General features: G+C 46.6%; 1 protein-coding gene across 1 annotated transcript; it reads left to right on the top strand.

The window, feature by feature from the left end:
* Positions 1-4,513: 4,513 nt before the first annotated feature.
* Positions 4,514-21,438, top strand: Tsnax (translin associated factor X). The gene is made up of 6 exons (XM_052166491.1): positions 4,514-4,793; positions 5,082-5,186; positions 7,180-7,294; positions 11,109-11,239; positions 15,178-15,305; positions 19,757-21,438. Exons 1-6 carry the CDS (start codon positions 4,778-4,780, stop codon positions 20,132-20,134), a joined length of 873 nt encoding a protein of 290 aa, XP_052022451.1. The 5' UTR covers positions 4,514-4,777; the 3' UTR covers positions 20,135-21,438.
* Positions 21,439-22,865: the final 1,427 nt, after the last annotated feature.

The following is a 22,865-nucleotide window of genomic DNA, read 5'->3' as shown; positions in this document are numbered from 1 at the left end:
CCTCCTAGCATTGCTTGAGAGTTAAGTCTGTGAGCTGGTGGGTAGGTGCATGCCTGGAATACACTTCGGATCCTGTGAGTACCTTGTTACAGTTCAAAGGTCAGGGATGTGGCTCAGTGGCAGAATGCTGTGTTAGCAGGTGTGAAGCCCATTGGCTCAGTCTCCAGAAGAGAAAGAAGTTAAATGGGTAACTCAACAGGAAGCACGGAGTCAGGCCAGGGGTGAACATCTGTAATATTAGCACTACAAGAGGCTAAGGCAACAGGAATATTTAAGCTCAGCCTTTTTTTTTTTTTTTTTGTTATTTGTTTTTTTTTTTTTTTTTTTGAGACAGGGTTTCTCTGTGTAGCCCTGGCTGTCCTGGAACTCACTCTGTAGCCCAGGCTGGCCTCGAACTCAGAAATCCACCTGTCTCTGCCTCCCAAGTTCATTCCTACATGGCAAGTTTGGGGCCAGCTTGTGCTACATATTAAGATCCTTCCTAAAACAAAACAAAACGAAAAAACAGAATCAACAACAACAACAACTGAGCTGCCTGCCAGCGCTGTCACACTCACGGCTGTGATACCAGGAGGTAGAGGTAAGAACGAAAGATTGGTTCAAGGGATTTCTCAGCTGTACAGCGAGTTTGAGGCCTGGGCTATACGAGAGCCTCCATCTCAAAATACGATACTGTTAAACTGAGCAAAACCTGACTCCCCAAGCTCCCAAACCCAACCCCAAATTATCACTCAAGATTCTGGTAATTTGCCACAGTCCCATCTCTAGTTTACGGAACAGCTATGTGAAGGAGAAGCAGGTGGCCCCTGAGCACCTGCTTTGTGATTCCCCAGCACCTAAAACTACTTGATATCTGATATGTCCCCTATAAAGGTGAGCAGGGTGAGGATTACACAGAAGAATAGCAGGTGCCTCCAAAAGACTTTAGTCAGAGGGAGAGACAGGGCAACAGGGAGGGGCCGTACTCCAGATTTAAGCCAGAGAAATCCTCGTCTCCCTGACTTGGGGTGGAAATGATCCTTTAAAAACAAAAACTGTTTTACCAACACTTGTACCGACACTTTATGTTTGTGATTGAAACAATAAAACCAGAAGGAGAGAGGGCAAGGATTCTGGGAAGGATCCTCCCAGCATGGTGCCACAGAAGCTGAAAGAGGTTTCCCCGAGGAAGCCAGGGTTAAGAACGTATGTAAATAAGTGCTGGGAAAATGCCCAGGGGATTCACCGCCATTAAAAACGCTGAGAGGTCATTATTATTTTTTTTGAGAGGTCATCATTAAAAGTGATGAAACCTTTGCTCTATGGGACGCCGTGGAAAAACACGTTCAGGTGGCAGAGCTGAAGCAGGGAGGGCTGCAGAAGGACGAGCATGAGTCAGGTCCCGAGAGAAGCCTTGGGAGCTGTGTCGGGAGTTAGAAAGTGTACACTTCCCGGTGTACGGTAAATCAGTACGAACGGTGTGACGGGTCTGCCGTCCTTGAATCCCGGAGGACGGAAATAAAGCATGCTCAGGTCGCCTTCTGTTTTTTGGGTTTTTTTTCTCTTATGCACGTGTCTCATGCATGCATGTATTGAGTATGTGTGCGTGTGTTCAAGCCAGAGGGATCACAATATATCATCTTTGATCACTCACTGTTAGCTTTCTGTCTAAGCTCCGCCCCGCAGTTACCTGGCAACAGCCAGGTAGGGGCCCACGGTAGAGAGGGCTGCAACCTCTTGCTCCTGCCTTGCTCCTGCTCTTGCCTTCGGCTCCCGCGCTCTCCCCATTCCCTCCCCTCCTCCATGTGCTCACGGCCAGCCTCCACTTCTCCACTCTCTGCCTCTACTACCTCTTAGCTCCCCTCCCATGCCCTTCATTAACTATTCATCCCTTATCTTCCCTGGTCCCTCAAGGGAGGATGCTTCAGCACGGTGGGTCCGCTGCGGCACCTGCTTCCCCACCCCTCACCCGCTATCCTCCTCTCTATCTTTTTAAAAACATCTCACTACCTAGTAACTGTGGCAGGGTCTCTCCTGTGAACCTGGAGCAGGTTGGCGAGTTTTGTCCCAGGGATCTCATCTCTGCTTTTCCAGAAATTTCAGGTGGGCAGCTGTACCCACCTGGCATTTACACGGGTGTCAGGCAAGAGTGCTGCTCACTTGTTCACTCCTCCGTTCCCCACAGTGTCTGTGTGTGTGTGTGGTATGTGTGTGTGTATGTGGTGTGGTGTGTGTGGTATGCGTGTGTGTGTGTGTGTGTGTGTGTGTGTGTGTGGTGTGTGGTATCTGTGTGTATGTGGTGTGGTGTGTGTGGTATGCATGTGTGTGTGTGTGTGTGCGGTGTGGTATGTGTGTGTGGTGTGGTATGTGTGTGTGGTATGTGTGTGTGTGTGTATGTGGTGTGGTATGTGTGGTGTGTGTGTGTGGTGTGGTATGTGTGGTATGTGTGTGTGTGTGGTGTGTATGTGTATGTGGTGTGGTGTGTGTGGTATGTGTGTGTATATGTGGTATGTGTGTGTGTGGTGTGGTATGTGTGGTGTGTGTGTGTGGTATGTGTGTATGTATGTGGTGTGGTGTGTGTGGTATATGTAGTATGTGTGGTATGTGTGTGGTGTGTTGTGGTATGTGTGTGTGGTATGTGTGGTGTGGTATGTGTATGTGTGTGGTGTGGTATGTGTGGTATGTGTGTGTGTGTGTGTGTGGTGTGGTATGTGTCGTATGTGTGGTGTGGTATGTGTGTGGTGTGGTATGTGTGGTGTGTGTGTGTTATGTGTGTGTGTTATATGTGTGTGTTATGTGTGTGTTATGTATGGTGTGTGTGTGGTGTGATATGTGTGGTGTGTGTGTGTGGTATGTGTGTGTGTGTGGTATGTGTGGTATGTGTGTGTGTATGGTGTGTGGTGTGGTATGTGTGTGTGTGTGTGTGTGTATGAGAGTAATCGCAGATAGTGTTCTCCAGGTGCTCTTCACCTTTCAGTTTTTTGTTTTTTGTTTTTTTCGAGACAGGGTTTCTCTGTGTAGACCTGGCTGTCCTGGAACTCATTTTGTAAACTCCCAAGTGCTGGGATTAAAGGCGTGCTCCACCGCCGCTCGGCCACCTTTCAGTTTTTTGGACAGGTCTCTCACTGGCTCGGAACCAACAACCTGCTGGCCTCCATCTCCCCCGCGATGTTCTATGTGGGTTCTGGGTGCTACTTCGGTCCCTCTTGCCTGCAGGGCAAGTACTTCACCTACAGAGCAACCCCTGTAGCCCCACTTCACCGTCCATCAAAAAGCAGTGGAATCCTGGAGCACCGGCTGGCTTTGTGTGCCAACTTGACACAGGCTGGAGTTGTCATAGAGAAAGGAGCTTCAGCTGGGGAAGTGTCTCCATCAGATCCAGCTGTGGGCCATTTTCTCAATTAGTGATTAAGGTGGGAGGGCCCCGTGTGGGTGGAGCCATCCCTGGGCTGGTGCTCTTGGATTCTATAAGAGAGCAGGCTGAGCAAGCCAGGGAAGCAAGTCGTAAGGGTCATCCTTCCAGGCCTCTTGCCTCCAAGTTCCTACCCTGTGTGACTTCCTGTCATATAAGCTGAATAAAACCTTTCCTCCCCAACTTACTTCTTGGTCATGATGTTCTGTGTAGGAATAGAAACCCTGACTGAGACACCTGGTAAATGTGAACAGGCTCAGAAGTCAAAGAAACACAAGATAGTTGTGTCCAACATCCATCCATTGCTGTTCCCAGCAGCCATTGCACGCAGGACTCTGCCCAATGCATTTAGCTTTTTGTTGATTGCATGGTGGCATCTTATGGTCTGGTGTTTTGTTTTGTTTTTCCAAGCTAGACGACACTTTGGAGGCTACTGAGGTCAGAAAACCCTTCTGTGACGCTATTGTGGCCTTGACATCACTGCCTAATTCTAGGTATATCATTTCCTGTACTGTCTCTGTTCCTAAGTTAATGAGAAGACCGGACGGCATGGCTAAATGTCTGTAGCATGCACATGCTCAACTCACTCAAGATGCTGGGCTTGTGTTCAATGACTAATCTTAGTTGAGCATGGCTTCTTAATAAGGGGCTGCGGGAAGCCTCGAGGCAGTGGTACCAGGGTCCGTGGTAGGTGAGGTAGCATCTGCTCTAACAACAACCTCAGGGCTTCACAGTGTGACCAAACTTTCCATCTACTCCAAAAATGCTTCTCTTTAAAGACCTTCCGAGGCACACAAGACCACCATAATTTGGCAGAGGGGGAAAACTGAAGCAAAAGCCATGCACCCACCATATGCTGCGGGCATGCATGTGCGCAGCAGGCTGCTCAGAGGCGTGCGTGGAGACCTGCAGCCTGCCAGCTGGGCTCCAGCCACTGCCGGCGCCGGAACCACACAGCGCAGGTGGGCACTCAACGGCTCGCACCACAACCTGGCACACTGGAAGCATGCAAGGCTGAGGAAGCGCGCCGTGTACGTACAAGGTCGTGTGAGAAGCCGGGACACAGACCGGAAGTGTGAGGCACGGGGAGCGCGCTGGGAACGGGGCCGGAAACGTGCGCGAGCGCACCGGCCCGCATGCCCGCCGCCGCCGCGGCGCTGGGGCACGGACCGGAAGTGTGCGCGGCCGAGGGGACTTCGCGGCGGACGGAGCTCCCGGCTGAGGTTGCGTGAAGGCTCCGCTTCCGGCGGCGGCCTGCTGCGACTAAGGTGGTCTGCGCTGTCACCCAAGGGCTCTGTCCGCGCTCCACGGCGTCCGGCCACGGCCTTTCGCTGAGCTGGCCCGGCGGCTGAGATCCCTGCGCGTGCAAGCCGAGGCCCCGCGGTCATGAACGGCAAAGAAGGTGCGGGGCTGGCGCGTGGAGGGGAGGGGCTGGCTGGGCCTGGCGCTTGTGCTCTGCTGTCACCGGGCCACTGCATTCCCCGGAGTGCTCTGCGGACCGACCCCGAGCGCAGCCCGATTCCTGGGGTCTCGATCCGCGGTTTGTGCAACCCCTGCACCAGTGCACAAGTTTGGGGACCTATGTGTGGCTCGGGAGGTCGGGCCCTGCGGGTACCGGGGGACGAAGGGGTAACCTGGGCTGTGCTAGCACGTCATGGCAAAGGCACCATCCAGCTCTTTTCTACCTAAGGACCAGGAGGGTTCAGGAAGAGGAAGCATGACAACTTCCCACATAACCAAAGGAGAGAAGGGAAGGAGGCCAGCTTGTCTTCACCAGTGATGCTCGCCTTCAAATGTAAGTTTCTGTAAGGAGAATTAGAACCCTAACAATCGTGTCGCCGAAGTCTTTGGCGATGAGGTGGGGTGGGGGTCCCATGGGCCATGCTGAGGCAAAGCTTAGTTTTCCTGAATGGTTTGCGTTGATGCTAGGCCTGCCTTGGGGAAAAAAAAATCTGTATTCTAACTGTTCATATATCAGGATCAACTTGACCAAGTTAATAGACCAAGAATACCAGGGTACATGTGTCTACAAGATTTACTAATGGTTTCTGTTCTGTGCAAAGTGCTACCTCAAAATAAGTTGCCAGTCTAGTAACCAACCGAACACACACTAAATATAAATATATGTGTTAGTAAATAGTAAGTGTGAAGATGATGTTACATACAGTTGCTAAGAATGTGGTATACTTCCATATTAATTCACTCTTAATGCTTATGTGAAACTGTTTACTGTTTACTAATGTTGATATCTCCATAAGCCATCCTAGTCAAGGCCTTTGGGGTATAACTGTTTGCCGCATTGCATTTGTTAAAAGGCAAAGTGAAAACTGCTTCAAATTTAGGAAGAAAGAATTAGGTTGCTTCTTGTAAAAAGAGAAGGGTCAGCGGGGGGGGGGGGGGGGGGGGGGGAGAGTGGTGGCGGCGCACGCCTGTAATCCCAGCACTCTCGGAGGCAGAGGCAGGTGGATTTCTGAGTTTGAGGTCAGCCTGGTCTACAGAGTGAGTTCCAGGACAGCCAGGGCTACAGAGAAACCCTGTCTTGAAAAATCCAAATGCAAAAAAAAAAAAAAAAAAAAAAAAAACGAGAGAGAGAGAGAGAGAGAGAGAGAGAGAGAGAGAGAGGCATAGACAGACAGACAGACAGACAGACAGAAGGGTCCCAGATAATGTGTGGACAGCTTTAAAAGAACACAGCATCCACTGTGGTCTTCATAAGTGTGAGGAAAGCAGGTTTAATCGAGTGGAGGGAATATTGACATGGCTGAATACTGAATGAAAGAAACAAGCTGGTCGTTTCCAGCTATTTGATGTTTTCCTGTTTCTTTCTCAGATAGTTCTCTGAGCTTGGATTTGCTTTTGACTTTGTACTTTCATTACCAGCCCAGTGGACCATATTTTTGAAACCCAGCTCAAGTGTCTCCCTGGATATAACGGTTCCATTCATTCACTTCCCATCCATTCACTCTTTCCTTTAACCCTTCCCTATGTATTTATTATATCATTGCCATATTTTATTTAATTACTCATTATTTATACCTGTGTGTCTTTGAAGCTAGCAACTCTGTTTCATCCAACTTTGCATTTATTATATCAGACAAAATCCAAAGATAAAGATGATGATGATCATCGTCATCATCAGTGTTATTATTACTGAGGTAGGGCTATATTAGCCCAGACTAGTCTCTTGAGGATGACCCTGAACTCCTCATCGTCCAGCCCGATTTTGAGTGTTGGAGCTTGGAGACCTCTATGCCACCATGCCCTTTTATCTGGGGAAAAGCAGAAAAGATTACTCAGTGTGCCCCCATTGGGAAGAGGGACAGAGAGAACCAGTGACCTTCCAAGTACATCTTCCGGGGATTGTTTTTGATGCAGTGCTGAGCACTGAGGCCAGAGTTAGTGCATGGCTAGCGAGAACCGAATGAGCTCTAGCCCAGCCCTGTGGTGCTGGTGTTAGTAGGAGGAAACTAAACACTGATAGTGTTACTGTGAAGATGATAGTGAGGTGGTTCGCTGTATTCATTTACAAACCAGTGTCACTTTAAAACAGTTTACAGTTTTTGAAAACCCCCAGGGATTCCAAAGTTCTGTGGTTTTGTGCATCATGGATAGGATAGTGTGCAGTTACTCTGTTTTGAGAATTAGTGTCCTGACCACTGAGTTCTGCCTGCTAAGCCTTTTGTGGAGGCAGGTGACAACTGCGCCTGCGTTGTGTCATGTGCTCTTTCTGTTGCTCGGCTGGCCTGAGTAAAGAACACGTATGCTTATGGTATCATGACATGTTCTAGCATTTCAGCAGGAGCTGGATGCGAGGCACGACAAATATGAAAGACTTGTGAAACTAAGCCGGGATATTACTGTTGAAAGCAAGAGGACAATTTTTCTTCTCCATAGGATTACAAGGTGGGTAAACGCTTGAAATTTGTTATTTGAAAGCCTGCTGAGATGGCTCAGTGAGTCAAGGGGCTTGTGGCCAAGTGTGACCACCTGAGCTGGGTCTCTGCACCAGTGTTAGGAAAAGGAAACTGATTCCTGAAAGTTGGCCTCTTACCTCCACACACATCCTGGAACAGGAAAGCACGCGCGCACACACAAACGGAACACAGAGCATGCACATACACAGATACACACATATATAAATATAATTAAAAACATTAAAATCGATTTTCTGATACATTGTATTTATACACTTTATATCTTAGCAGATAGTAAGTAACAGATATTAGAATATCTTTTGAATTTTAAACAGTATCAGCTAATCCTAGCAGCTGAGTTTTAAAATTAGGATTTGGGCTGGAGCTGTATCTCAGTGGTTAAGAGCACTGGCTGCTCAGTCCCCAGCACCCACACAGTGGCTCTGGTTCTAGGGCTTCTGATATCTTCTTCTAGCCTCCACCAGCACCAAGCACACAGCTGGAGCAGAAATGTAAATCCTGGCAAAATATCCATAAATATAAAATAATATTAGAAATAATTTTGTTTTTAAATGTGTTTGTGTATGTCTGTGGGTTTTTGCACAAGGGGGTCACATGGGAGCTGGGGAGTGAACTCTGGTCCTCTGTAAAAGTAGTATGCATACTCCTCAGTGCTGAGTCACCTTGCTAGCACTTTTTTTTTTGTTGGTTTTTTTTTTTGTTGTTTTTTTGTTTTTTTGTTTTTTGTTTTTTTTCCCCCGAGAAAGGGTTTCACTGTGTAGCCCTGGCTGTTCTGGAACTCACTCTGTAGACCAGGCTGGCCTCGAACTCAGAAATCTGCCTGCCTCTGCCTCCCAGAGTGCTGGGATTAAAGGCATGCGCCACCACGCCCGGCTTCTCTAGCACTTTTTAATCCCAAAATCAACATCTTAAAAATAGGGGGGAAAATTTTTTTATCTTACCTAAGGACTTCATACTGATTTTGGATCATTTATTTACATATAATATAATATGTATACATATATTTATGTATATTATATATAAGGTTAGTCTGAGGAAAATATGTTAAATTTTAGATTATGTTTTAGAGTATTACATTAAAGATTCAGTTGATACATAAATTAGATGTGAAAATACAGTTAATTTCTCATTCAGTTTTCAACTCATTGCAGTCTTGTGTGTTTCTGGTTCTTGTTCCTACTATAAAACAGTGTGTTTGCTTGTGTTCTTACAGCGTGCAATACTGTTGGCTCCTTAGTTCTTGAACAGATTGTTTCTGAGCCTGTGGCATTGCTTGCTTTGCATTTCTCTCTCCAGGGCACTGTCCTGGTTTTCCAGGGAGGGCTCTGGTTCTGGGCTGGAGGAAAGAGGAGCATGGTGACCCTGACCTGCGCAGAGCAGGCAGTGGTTAGAGCACTGAGGACCCACGAGTGCTCAGCACAGCAGAGCGTCTCAGCTCCACTTCCTCTGCCTCCTCCTACTGCATCAGCTCCACTGCTTCTCCATCCTGTGTCTCCCTCCAGCTCCCCAGGGTGAATTCCAGGTCCCTCCAGAGGGGTGGATGTATCTTCATTTAGGGGAGAACAGATGCAATTCATTGCATTTTTAGTATTCAAAATATTTTGAAGCATCTTGTTCCAGTAACTTAAAATTGATTTTTTTGCGTGGTGATTAGACCCAGGACCTACCTCACCCATACTGGCAAGTGCTTTCTTATTTTAACTACTGTTTCAGTTCTGGCTGTTGTCTCCATTGTCCATTGGTTTTCCTTTTTAAGACAGCATCTCACCATCCTGTGTCCACCTCCTAAGTGCTATGATTAGAGACATTATAACCACACTGGTTTCCTTTAAAAACAAACCAAACAATGCTATATCTGCTTTTAAGTTGGATTTCTTGTTGCTCTTGCAATTTAAGAATCAATTCTGGGGGCTGGAGAGATGGCTCAGTGGGTAAGAACACTAACTGCTCTTCCGAAGGTCCTGAGTTCAAATCCCAGCAACCACATGGTGGCTCACAACCATCTGTAATGAAATCAGACGCCCTCTTCTGGTGTGTCTGAAGACAGCTACAGTGTACTTACATATAACAATAAATAAATCTTTAAAAAAAAAAAAGAATCAATTCTGGCAATTTATTACAGCTAGTGGGGGTGCTTATAAGATTGTTTATGTTTAATAGTTGGTCTTGGTTCTCTTTTCTTTTTTTCTTTTCTTGCTTTGTTTGTTTTTGGTCCCTTGTCCTTTTGTTGTGATCCTGGCCATTACCATCTGAACCTTCTTTCCAGCTCTTTGTCGCCTTTAGAGCCATAGTCTCTGTAGTCCAGGCTGAACTCACTGTAGGTGTGTACTGCCATACTGCCATTCTGGATCAAGTGCGTGTGTTTGTATGTAAGTGTGTTTGCATGTAAGTGTGTTCGCAGGTGCACATGGAGGGAGGGTGGTGTTTCTTCTGATACCTGTTCTCTGACTTAGTCTTCTCTTGTGACAGGGTTTTCACTGAACCTAGAGCTTGCTGCTTTGCCCAAACTGGCCAGTGAGCTCTAGTTATCTGTGTGGCTCCTCTGACCATAGTGTTGGAGTTAGAGATGTGCAGCACCATGGCTGGACTTTTATTAGGGTGCAGGGATCCAACCTCAGGTATTTAGGCTTGCATAGCCTGCGCCTCACTCCCTCAGCCATCAATGGCCCTGGACTGAGTACTTTTTTATTCTCTTAGATATACCTGCTCCTCCCTCCCTCCTTCTCTCTCTCTCTCTCTCTTTCTTGAGCGCATGCCTGTGTGTCTCAGCAGTCTAGATCATCTCTCTCAGGTAGTGCTGGGCTAACTGAAACTTATGGACAGCAGACTCACAGTTCCTCACGTGTGGCAGTTAACATGGTGAATGCAGGTCTGTGTGGATGTGCCTGTCAGCTCTTGGAGTGCATTGGAAAATAAGGGCTGCTCACCTGGCACTTCACCACAGGCCAGGCGGGCAGGCAGGCAGGTGGGCAGCTTTTGTGTGTAGGAGGATCCTTTTCCACTAGCCCAGCTTTCTGTGCACTGGGGTAGTTCCTGTGACCTCCGTATTAAATCTGCAGGACACTGTTTTCATTTCAAACAGTGTGAAACAGGAGCAGACTGTGCTCTCGCCCCTGCGGTTGCCATCTCTAATGTCTTTACTATTTGGCACATGGGTTCCGGTTTCCATCTGGAATAATTTTCTTTGTGCCTGAGGAACTTCCGTTCACACATCTGTAGTGCAGTGCCGATGAGGCGGTTCTTCCGGCTGCTGTAGGCTGTGGGGATTGTTCTTCCTGCCCTCTCTGGGTTCTTCTGTGGCCTCGAGCACCCGGACACATGGTTTGTGCTTGTCTGCAGTGACCTGTACTCAGTTGCAGACTTGGGGAAGTTCCCCGTACAGTGCAGAGCTCTCAAGCACTGTCTGCTCTGCGACTTTCTCTTGCTCTCTGCCCTGCATGTTTAGGTCACAACCTTAGCTCATGACCTCCTTAAACTTTCAACTTTTCAACTCAGGACTTTGGCTCTGCCTAGGTTCTTTCTTCCTTCCTATTTGTTCCGAGGAAACTCTTACGAGCCTTGAGATGGACATGGGTGTGTCTTCACGACCCTGATTGTTGTCCTGTCTGATGCTGTGTGCTTGAGTGCAGTGTTTGAAACCATTGTTTGCACACTCTATTACATTTTTTTGAGTTGTTTTAGGTGGAAGAAGCCAAGTCCAGAGGCTGATTGTTATGAATACAATTTTTCTTATTGTTTTGATCACAAGGCTGATGTTTTCAAGGTTCCTAACCTTTTTATAGTGCTCCTGATATGGAGGAAATACTGACTGAATCAGAAAGTAAGCTGGATGGTGTCAGACAGAAAATACTACAGGTAGCCCAAGAGCTCTCGGGAGAAGACATGCACCAGTTCCATCGAGCTGTCACCACAGGTGAGTTTAAAGGAGCGCATGTGCAGTGTGTCAGTCTGTATTGACACTACATCTGTGTGTGTGCACCTGTGTGCATGCTGTGGCCATGTGCTGAGGTAGAGAACAATTTGTGGGAACCGGTTTTCTCCTTCCACCACATGGGCCTTTGTGATTGAACTTAGGACATAGGCTTGGGGGCAGGTGCTCTACCCACTGAGCCACCTGCTGCCTCCGTGTGAAGAACTTTAAAGAGACGTTCTCATGGTCTCATAGCTCAGTCTGGTCTCAGAGTCAGTCACAGCTGAGGTCGGCTTTGACCTCTCTGTCCTTCCAGTGCCAGCGAGGCATGGCCAGTGCGCAGTGCCTCGCCTGGCTACGGTGACGCAGTGACGCGTTGAGCAGAAGCAGTGGTGCCCATTCTCAAGCTCTGGGTGCAGAGCCACATGGAGCTGCAACTGTGACTGACAAAGTTGCATCAGTTGCACTTAGGAAGATAAACGTATTTATAGTTCCAGTGTGGACGGGGCAGTAGGATGCCATGAGGAGCTGCTGATATGATTGGTAATTTCTCCAAAAGGCTGTTCTTTTGACTTGAAGATAAAATAGATCTGGCGTTGAACTAAAGGAATTCTGTGCTTATCAAGCACAGCGTTGGTAGTGGGCACAGTGTTTCCCTGACAGGGCTGTGAGCACAGACAGTAGCCTCCTGGTTCACCAGTACATACCCTGGCTGAGAGCAGACTGAACTGTCCAAAGGCACAGTTGGACAAGGTCATGCACAATTAACTGCTTGGAATAAGCGACTTAAGACATTTCCATGACTTCTTTTGTTGTTGAGAAGTTAACAGGTTGGGGAATGCCCTGCACTGTAAAAAAAATTTTGTATTGTTTTAGTTTAGTCCATATCACTGATACTTACCGTGATTTGAGATGTTTACGTATGTAAAATAAATTGCTTAGCTCCTAAGTAATGTTGTAATTATAGTAATGTTGTAATTATTCAAGCATGTGAATGGTAGGTTAGATGAATGTCTGGTCAGCTGGATGTTGTTTTCTTTTTTTTTGTTTGTTTTTGGTATTTTTCGAGACAGGGTTTCTCTGTGTAGCCCTGGCTGTCCTGGAACTCACTTTGTAGACCAGGCTGGCCTCGAACCCAGAAATCCGCCTGCCTTTGCCTTCCAAGTGCTGGGATTAAAGGTGTGTGCCACCACTGCCCGGCTTGTTGTTTTCTAAAATAGATAATTGTCTACACTGCTTGCCTAGCCTTGAAGTGGGTACAAAGTGTCCATTCTCCTGCCTCAGCAGTGTGTGCCAATCTGGAGATTCTTTACAGAGTCATTCTTATAGCCACAGCTTTTGCTTTTGTGTTCCCCTAGATTATTTTTTTTTACCACTTCAGAAGAGGCTTCAGAAGAGTTTTGATAAAGTTCACATTGGTCTCTTTGACAACTTTGGTCTCTTTTCTTCCAGATTCAGTTTAACCTGCTGACTTGAGCATTAAAACCCAGCACAGGACTAACACTCCCTGAGGCCAGCCTCAACCTGGGAGTAAAATAGCTACAATTTAAAATTGTGTTTAAATGAGAGATGATACAGTGAACACTCCAGGGACTGTCTTAGTAGAGTTTCATTGCTGTGAAGAGACTAGGGCAACTCTTATAAATGACAGTTTAACTGGGGCTGGCTTACAGGTTCAGAGGTTCCGTCCATTATCATCAAGGCTGGAAGCATGACAGTGTCCAGGCAGGCGTGGTGCAGGAGGGGCTGAGAGTTCCGCCTCTTATTCCTAAGGCAGCTAAGACTGGCTTCCAGGCTGCTAGGATGAGGGTCTTAAAGCCCACACCCACAGTGACACACCCACTACAACAAGACTACACCTCCTAATAGTGCCACTCCCTGGGCCAAGCACATGCAGACCACGACAGGGATTGTTTAATCACAGTTTAGTAAGACTGTTCCATACTACAAACTTCAGTTGTAACTACTACGTGCTTTAGAAGACCTTCGTTATCATTTTGTGCTTAAGCATTTCTACCAAAAGCCAAGGAGTTAGGTTTTCTAGATGGGTGTCTGGTGTGCATTAGTGGATGCCCACCCGCAGGAGGATGTTTTAGTCTACTTTCTCTTTCGTTTCTAGACATTCCTGTGCTTTTCTGAAATCCTGCTTCAGAAAGTTGACATTTCATTCTGAACTGTAACTTTGTGTTGAATGACACTGGTTCTGAAGGAAACCCCCAGCAGCCAGGAATTCACTGACTCTTTGGAGTCAACTCATCTCACACAAACAGGATTGTGCAATGTCTTTCATGCAGGTGGTGGGTTTAGGGTTTCTCTGGGTGGGAGCGTGCACCAGCAGTTTGCTATGGTGTGATCAGGAACAGATAAGCCACATCTGCCTGCCTCTCAGGTGCTGCCTGCTGGAGTATTTCTGCCGTTGGTTCTTGTGGGGGATGCTCCTGTTTACATCTGCCAGCGAGTCCTTGTATGGGCATAGCCCAGTCCCTGGGACTTAGACCTGTGGTAAACAACTTTCTAAGAAAATTAACATCCTGCAAAGCAAGTTGAGCTCTCTCGAGTGTTCACTCTTGGACGAGGTTTGGTGTGAAATCAGGTGGAATATGCGTGGCTCAGGCACAATGAGAATGACAGTAAGGAAGCAGAGCCGTTAGCTGGGTTCCCTGTGTATGTTCTAACGGGATGAAATGAAAGAGAACACATTACATAAAAGCAACCTCCAGAGTTCCCTCTTACTGGAAGCAGGATCTGTAAATAATTCCTTTTGGATTTCCTCCAAGGTGGACGCTCAGGGAAGGCATTGTTTGGAGTACAGCAGTAGGCTGAAAATTTTCACCTTGGGGATTATACACTGAAAATAACGGATGTCCTTTTCATCAAGTTGAAACATAACTTGTTTAAACACCCTTTTACCTACATGAGAACCATGCTCAGTGTCTGGGGCCAGGTGTCCTTGAACTCTTTGTGAGATAGCACAAACCTTAATTAATTAATTAATTAAAATTTTTTTTGGAGAGTGAGTCTCATGTAGTTCAGGCTGACCTCAAACTCAAGATATAGCTGAGTCTGGCTTTGAACTTCTGATTCTCTTGCCTCAGTCTCCGAAGTGCAAAGAACACTGGCCTGTGCCCTGTGCCCAGCTGTGACAGGTTTCATTAGTTTTCTTTTTTGATTGAGACAGTTTTGTAATCCAGGCTGGCCTGAACTTATATATTGATAAGGCTTGTATATGGGTATGGTCGGGGCTGGATAAGAATTTGGGGCGTCCTGCCTTAGACTACAGATTGTTGGAGTGACACTCGCGAGCCATCATGCATGCCTAGGAGATCTCCTGATTTTTCAAGTTTTACAAAAGAGCTGGCCTTTGAAAGAAAACTCAGCAATGGCGGCCCAGGGGTGCAGCACAGAGCGTGCTGTGGGGACTTAGTGGGCATGGTGCTTGGGCATGGGATCCAGGTGTGAGATTGACCTGTTCAGCCATTTGTATGTGTTTGACACTGCTGTGTTCATGGTGTTGTGGAGCTGTCATCCTGGCTGCCTTCCATCGAGAAACTATACCTTGTGGTTTGTGCCTTTCCGCCATATTCTTATTTGTTGTATGTCTTTCCCAAAACCCAGTTCTTAATTATTCTGTAATGTTTATAAAGGGAAGTTCCTCATTTAATTATTTTATGCTTGTTACATCCAAAGCACATAGTAGTGATTAGGACGTGTGCCCCAGGTCACCATCCTGACTGTATAGAAAGGGGCTGATGACAGACACCCTGAGCCCTGGTGCGCAGTCCCCAGAGTGCTGGTGTGCCCTGCCTCAGCTGACACACACAGTCTGCATGGGTGTCGTCACATGCTTACCCTGCGAGCTGATGTCAGCTTCCCGTGTTTTATGGTGACACTCTTGTAGTTTAGTGCTTGTTCCTGGTAACCTTCCTTGTTCTTTTTCTCAGGACTGCAGGAATATGTGGAGGCTGTCTCTTTTCAACACTTCATCAAAACTCGTTCCCTCATCAGTATGGATGAGATTAACAAGCAGCTGACATTTACAACAGAAGACAGTGGGAAAGAGAGCAAGACGGTGAGAATTTAAAGTCATGTTTCAGTTTCACTGTACGGTTTATACAACAGCACAATGACGGGCAGCCTCCCTGAAGCTGGCTTTGCTAGGGCTCCCCTGGGAGGCGAGGTCTAAGTGTCTCCATGGTGACAGGGCCAGAGGCATGGCTTCAGACAGTGAGGAGGTCAGCACATTGCATCCGAGGGTTGGGAATCTGCTCTGTGCACTTGGCGTCCCCAGTGTTGCTTGGGTATGTACAGGGACCCTGGGTGTGCCCGCCTACCTCAGAGGACTTTATGGAAGAGTTGGACTTACAAAGGTTTTTAATGAAGCAGTGCTTGCTTAACCGGGTTCATTGTTAAAGTAGTTGTCACATGGAGAGAGCCATTTTATCATTTATGTAAACTACTAACAATTGCCCAGCTCTGCAGAATGGAGGAGAGAAACCCTGTTGCATTTTGTCTTTTAAGAAGTACTTCTTTTCCCCTTTTACATTTGAAAATATAACATTCAGGCAACCGGGTGGGCTTTTGATCTCTTCTCTGACATATATTAGGATAAATACTATTTTTCCATTTTTTTCATTCTATTTTTAAAAATATGAATTAGAGTCAGGAGAGGTAGACAGAGAAACTGTTAGAAGTCACAATGACACGAATGTGAAATAAAATGTTAGAATTGCCAAAAAACTTGATTTGGCACGACAGGAAAAAGCTCCTCCAACAACCCTGTCTGCTCAGCTTTCTCCTCGCTCTCCATGCGGTAGTGGCACAGACACAGGCTATCGTGGCTTCGGTTCTAGTCACGGTGGCATCACAGCGAGAAGTGGCCAGCTGCGTCCTGCTCCATGCGCAGCTCCTCTCTGGATCACGAGAGAGACAGTGGGGAGAAGGCAGGCTGAGTGTGTGCTGTTTCAGACGTTGGAGATTGTGACCCAGACACACGTCTCACATAAGCTGAGCCTGTGTTCACAAAGAACTTTACGTTAAGCACTAGATTCTTAGTGCTGAAAATACTGAGAATATGATCATTTTCTTTTTAACTTGGCTTGTGAGAATATTGCCAAAATCATTTTAATAAACACGATGACAGTTTCAGACCTAGAAAAGTAGAGGGGATGCTACCTGGTAGTTCATTAGCTCATGTACCAGGACTTAGATCAGGGAGCAGGAGTTAGCGTTCCCTGTATTCGCCTCATCCAAGTAGTTCTGCTAAACCATTTGAAAGTGCCTTATCGATGTCATCCTCGTAAACACTCAAGTGTCCATCTCAAAACTTGTTTTGTAAGCTAATTAATTTTTCCTTACTAATAATTCTCAGAAAGGAGAATTTATTGTTACAAATTTTACTTTAAATTTGTTTATGCCTGTTTCTGTAAAATCAACTTATAACCATTACCCCTTTGTGTAATAACAAATACCATTATTTTGTGAAATATATCCTTTTAAGTGGCATTTGAAATGTGTGTCTCCCATCCCCCACAGTCTACTGTTTGCTGTATACACATGTGTGTGTCCCATCTCCCACAGCCTACAGTTTACTATACATACACACATATATCCCCCATCTCCCACAGCCTACCGTTTACTATATATACCCACATATATCCCCCATCTCCCGCAGCCTACCGTTTACTCTATATACACACATATATTCCCCCATCTCCCACAGCCTACCGTTTACTCTGTATACACACATATATCCCCCATCTCCCACAGCCTACCGTTTATTGTATACACACATATATCCCCCATCTCCCACAGCCTACCGTTTATTGTATACACACATATATCCCCCATCTCTCACAGCCTACCGTTTACTATATATACACACATATATCCCCCATCTCCCACAGCCTACCGTTTACTATATATACACACATATATCCCCCATCTCCCACAGCCTACCGTTTACTATATATACACACATATATCCCCCATCTCCCACAGCCTACCATTTACTCTATATACACACATATATCCCCCATCTCCCACAGCCTACCGTTTATATACACACATATATCCCCCATCTCCCATAGCCTACCGTTTATTCTATATACACACATATATCCCCCATCTCTCATAGCCTACCGTTTGCTGTATACACACACATAAATCCCCCATCTCCCACAGCCTACGGTTCACTCTATATACACGCATATATCCCCCATCTCCCACAGCCTACCGTTTGCTGTATATACACACATATATCCCCCATCTCCCACAGCCTATCGTTTGCTGTATACACACATATATCCCCCATCTCCCACAGCCTATCGTTTGCTGTATACACACATATATCCCCCATCTCCCACAGCCTACGGTTCACTCTATATACACACATATATCCCCCATCTCCCACAGCCTATCGTTTGCTGTATACACACATATATCCCCCATCTCTCACAGCCTACCGTTTACTATATATACACACATATATCCCCCATCTCCCACAGCCTATCGTTTGCTGTATACACACGTGTGTCTCCTGGGCTTGACTCACAGAAGCCCAGACTCCTTTATGATGGCTTTCTGGAGCACCAGCATTGTGGAGCAGGCCCGGGGCTTCCTGTCTGTCCCTAAGCAGCTCTTTGGCCCTCGCTGTGTATCAGGCCTTCCTTGTTTCTCCTCATGGACTGCTGGGTCTCAGGGTCTTTGGAGGGTCTGGAGCAGGTCTAAGATTTGTGCTGTGGATGCACAGTAGCCAAAGTAAGAAATGAAGCCAGGTAGTGGTGGCACACGCCTGTAATCCCAGCACTCTGGGAGGCGGATTTCTGAGTTTGAGGCCAGCCTGGTCTACAGAGTGAGTTCCAGGACAGCCAGGGCTACACAGAGAAACCCTGTCTCGAAAAACCAAAATCCAAAAAGCCAAAAAAACAAAAACTAAAAACCAAAAAAAAAAAAAAAAACCCCCCCAAAAAAACCCCAAAAAACCCAAACAAACAAACAAACAAACAAAAAAGGAAAGAAAATCTACCCTGCTACTTCCTTAATTAATTCTCAGAGACCCCACAGCCTGGAAGGGAAGTGCAGACTTGTGTGTGGTCTCCTGCCTGCCTGTCTCTCCAGTCTCAGCCTGTACTATTCTTACCATGACTCCATCAGCTCCTCAAACACCGCATGGTTCTTTCCCGGATGCCTTTGCAGGCCCACTGCCCAGAGTGTGCTTAGAGCTTCCCCTAGCCGCAGTCCACACACAGTCCTCACACCTCACGCTTCACTGCTAGAAAGAAGCTGATGGAGAGAGATGCAGATGGACAGCAGCTGGCATTTACAGAGTGCTTCTTGGGTTGCACAGTATTTCAAGAATTCAATGGATATTGTCTTATTTAATCCATAAAAGACTTCTGTGGTAGGTAACATAATTCTGTTTACAGAGGAGGAAATGAGCGTTAGAGAGAGAGAAAAACTGTGCAAAGTCCTAGGAGAGGGAGTCAAGGTCATTTAGAAGTTAAGTTCATACAAGAAGAGATAATTTGTCATTTGTCACTGGAGGATAGAAGGCGAAGATGGGTGTGGCTGTAATAAGGTGAGGTTGCTTTGGTAGTGGTAACAGCCACAGAGGCAGTGCACGGTGATTGACAGATGACTGGATCTGCAAAGTAAGCTAGATTGTTCCCTGAAACTGAAGAGTTTGGGGATTGAGTAGGGCACAGGAGAGAGTGCAGGAAGCTTGGCGTGTTTGAAGAGGCTGCACTGAAAGGCATAGGAGGGAGAACTGCTCTGTGTGAGGAGGGGCCTGGAGAGGTGGAACAGGCTGCGCTTCACACTTCAGTTCCTAGCTCCCGCATGGAGGTTCACAACCATCTGTAACTCCAGCTCTGATGCCTTCTGGCCTCCACAGGCTCCAGGCATGAACCTGGTACACAGACAAACACGAAAGCACATCCATACACAAAACCATAAACAAAACCACTGCAGCCTGACTAAGGTGACAGGTGACTGTGACACCGTGCTGCAGACCAGACTCCGCAGTCTGGAGACAGCTGTGGTTACTGCTCCTAGCTCACGGGGACTCTGCTGTTCATTGTAGAGCTGACATGGAGACCTCAGCACTGACAGGATGAGTCATCGGAGATGGAGGTGCTGGCAGGAGCTGGGCACAGGTGCAAACTATGGGCAGGGCAGGGCAGGGAAGGAGAAGGCGGCTGAGCAAGGAGGGGCTGTGATGGCTGAGTGGTAGTGATCAGCACACAGTGGGGGCGGGGCACGCCTGCCTTACATGTGTCTACTGTGCTTGGCAGGCGAGGTTGGACACAGCTGGCCTTACATTGGTGGTATTTGATTATTCTAATACATCCAAGCCACCTGGCTCAGCTCCTTACCCAGCATGTGGTCAACATGGGAAAGATCTATATGCTTGACCTGTGTTGATTTCAGTACTTTACGGTTGTGATGCCTGATATATTTATTCACGTTGTCACAGTGTTTTCTTTATGTATGTGTGTGGCTTTCTTGTTTGTTTTTTGCCAGCCTCCCTCAGACGGACCAGATAAGCAGCTGGTTACATGGAGACTGAAGATCACACCTGTTGACTACCTGCTGGGAGTGGCCGACCTAACTGGAGAGTTGATGCGGATGTGTATCAACAGCGTGGGGAATGGGGACATTGACACCCCCTTTGAAGTGAGCCAGTTTTTACGCCAGGTTTACGATGGGTTCTCGTTCATTGGCAACACTGGGCCCTACGAGGTCTCTAAGAAGCTGTACACCTTGAAACAGAGCCTGGCCAAAGTGGAGAATGCTTGCTATGCCCTGAAAGTCCGGGGCTCCGAGATTCCTAAGCACATGCTGGCAGATGTGTTTTCAGTTAAAGCAGAGATGATTGATCAGGAAGAGAGCATTTCTTAAGCTGCCCCACTCTGTTCTCTAAGGAGGTCCCTGGAGACCAGTTGGTGGGACTGTTCTGAGTGTGCATTTGACTTAATCGTGACTTCTGTAGGTGTTTCCAGTTGTACTAGTTTGAAGTTGTATACATCTGTATATAAGTTTGTCCACAGGGACGTTTCTTACACTCACGCACATTTGCGTACAGTGTTTGTATGTGTGCTTGCTCTACTGTGTGAACATGCTTCCGATTGCACTTTCTGCCACACCTACTTTAGTTCACTTTGAACTTGGAGTGACATTTTGGGTGGAAGGAAGTCTCTTAAGTGGGTGATTCTGGATATGGAGAAACAGCGTAGTGAGCCTTCTGGAGCGAGCTTCCTGCTTAAGTTCCTCAACAGCATCCTGGCAAGCCTCGAAAGTGGGCTAATACTCAAGACAACCATTTAAATACGTAATCTAGCAATGTTTCTTTAAGTGCAAGTTTTGGTGGTATTATAATGAGAATTCACTTAAAATTTTGGCCATTTTGAATTCATATGAAGCAGCTTTCCTGTAGAATTGATGGGTATCTGGATGTTCATTTCTCCACTTCATCTTTTCCCTTCTCACACATGTGGGAAGGAGCTGATACTGGTCTTCACTGGTGATGCTGAGTAACTAAGTCCACACTCGTGTGTAGGCTGTGAGCAGCCAGGCCCCTTGTCTTGTCTTAGGTGTGGTCCGCTTTCCTATCCCAGGTGTCCTGGGACCCACAGAGGAGCAGCCACAGTGCTTGGAGTGCGGACAACCCAGTCCCTTACACTTGTCCCTCAGTGTTAGCTAGTGATGTTGCCAAAGAAAACGAATTGTGTATAATTCAGCAATAAGGCAATTGCCAACACAGGCGGCAGCGTTGGCGTGAGCTCGCCTCCCCGGTCAGTCAGTCATCTGTGGTGAGCGCCTTGGCTTGAGCGTGGCCTGCAGCTGGCACCACCACTTGCTTTCAACTAGCTCTGTGAGTTTTCACAGCTTAGATACTGGGTTTTATTTTTGGAAAGAATATCTATTTGTAAGGCTGGTTCTTTGAAAGTGTAATTTCCCAAAAATTATCACCAAAAGGAAAATAAGATGTGTACATGCCTGATAAGTTAGATGTGTTTGTCCTGGTGATGGTGAGGCGTTGCCTCCCTGTAGTGAGAGAGACTGTTGACTGTAGTCAGTCCTGTTACCCGCTCTGTCGGTTTGTGTTTTCAGCTACTTCAAGTGGAATTTATAATGTTAAAATAATTGAAGACTGTTTTACAGAAATTTAAAGCAAATTTTAAATAAAATATTAAACTACAGAAGCTCTTGCTGGTTTAAACTTTTAAGTTACATTATATATTGTGCACAGCAGTGTGTGTAGATGTCAGAGACAACTCGTGCAGACTGGACTTTTCCTTCTACCGTGTGGGTGCTGGGGACACACTTGGGTTGTCAGGCTGGGTGATAAGGGCCTTCCCATCCCAGCTAAGCTCTCCCTGTAGCTCCAAGACTATTGCTTTGATAGCATTTAGAAATATGTAGTAAATCTAATAATGTAATTTTTTGGGTAAAATGGGAAACCTCAGACAGACTCTGCAATGTGGAGGTCTTTTTTTCCCCTTAAGCCCCGAGATGAGGAGATATCCAAGTGGTATGACTCAACCTGAAATGTAGTCAGGGACGTCCCTCTGTCTCTGTGGTCTTCATTCTCCCTCAGTGACTCCCCTGGGGTTGCCTGGTTTTCAGACATGGTAGGGATACTTCAGAAGTGTGCCTCCTCGTGTTCGCTCTGGTTAAATGTGAGCTAGCTCCCTGTACTCACAAGAAAGCCGTCCTTCACAGCACGCACTCAGACTAGGTGATAGCGCCATCTCTTTAAGCCAGTTCCTGGAAGGAAAGATAATACTAGCCTAACACCCTGAATGATTTTTCTGGGGATAACAGAAACGCTAGAAAGCCAGACTGTCAGAGGAGCAGAGAAATGGCCTATGGCGTAATCAGCAGCGCCTCCTGCAGGCGACCAAGCGCCACTGCGCCTACTGTGCTTTGTGCGGTGGGCAGGTCGGGAGCTCAGTTTAAATTGTGTGTGACAGCACCATCTGTTTTAGTGGACTTTCTGTTTAATCACAAAGAGGAACGGGTTCAAGGACTGGCAGGATGGAACTTCACCACCAGTATCTGATCCCTGAGACCCACATGGTGGCGAGAGGAAAACTGGTCACAGGCACCATGGCAAGTCCCCTTCCCCCAACTCCCCAGCCGCGAAAACAAAATAAATACAAACGTAATTTAAAAAAAAAAAGGCATAGGAGAAAGCAAGTCAGGGTCTCATGGCAAAGTGGTGACTGAATTTTGAAATGAAAGTGGATTATTTCTTTTTAGTTGTGATTTCTTGTGTCACTTAAATGCATGATTTTCACAGAGCATCTCAGATCTTCGGTCACCCTCAAAGAAGATCAGTACTTAAGGAGAGGTTGGCAGAATGGCTCCACGCTCCTTTCCAGCTAAAGAGACTCATGTTAGAGTCGAAGTAGGTTGAAGGAAAAGGGTAGGAAAGACAATCCATGCAAACAGGAACCAGCAGAGGATCTGATTGATCTCTGATAGCTGATACAATAGGCCTGATTTTTATTTTGCTGCAAATAAAGAATAGCATTTTATGATAAGTTCAATCCAATAGTTATAGAACACCTAAAAAGAAAAATGCTAATAAGTAGTGTGTGTGTGTGTGTCTGTCTGTCTGTCTGTC

The sequence above is a fragment of the Apodemus sylvaticus genome, chromosome 21 (genome assembly GCF_947179515.1).
Source record: "Apodemus sylvaticus chromosome 21, mApoSyl1.1, whole genome shotgun sequence".
In the NCBI taxonomy this organism is placed as follows: domain Eukaryota; kingdom Metazoa; phylum Chordata; class Mammalia; order Rodentia; family Muridae; genus Apodemus; species Apodemus sylvaticus.
The sequence above is the reverse complement of the archived record's forward strand: the minus strand, read 5'-3'. Positions and strand labels throughout refer to the sequence as shown.

Excerpts from the sequence above, each read along its gene's own strand:
- Tsnax (XM_052166491.1), top strand. Across the intron at positions 7,295-11,108 it reads CTTCTCCATAGGATTACAAG|TGCTCCTGATATGGAGGAAA; the intron begins GTGGGTAAACGC and ends ACCTTTTTATAG. Across the intron at positions 15,306-19,756 it reads GTGGGAAAGAGAGCAAGACG|CCTCCCTCAGACGGACCAGA; the intron begins GTGAGAATTTAA and ends GTTTTTTGCCAG.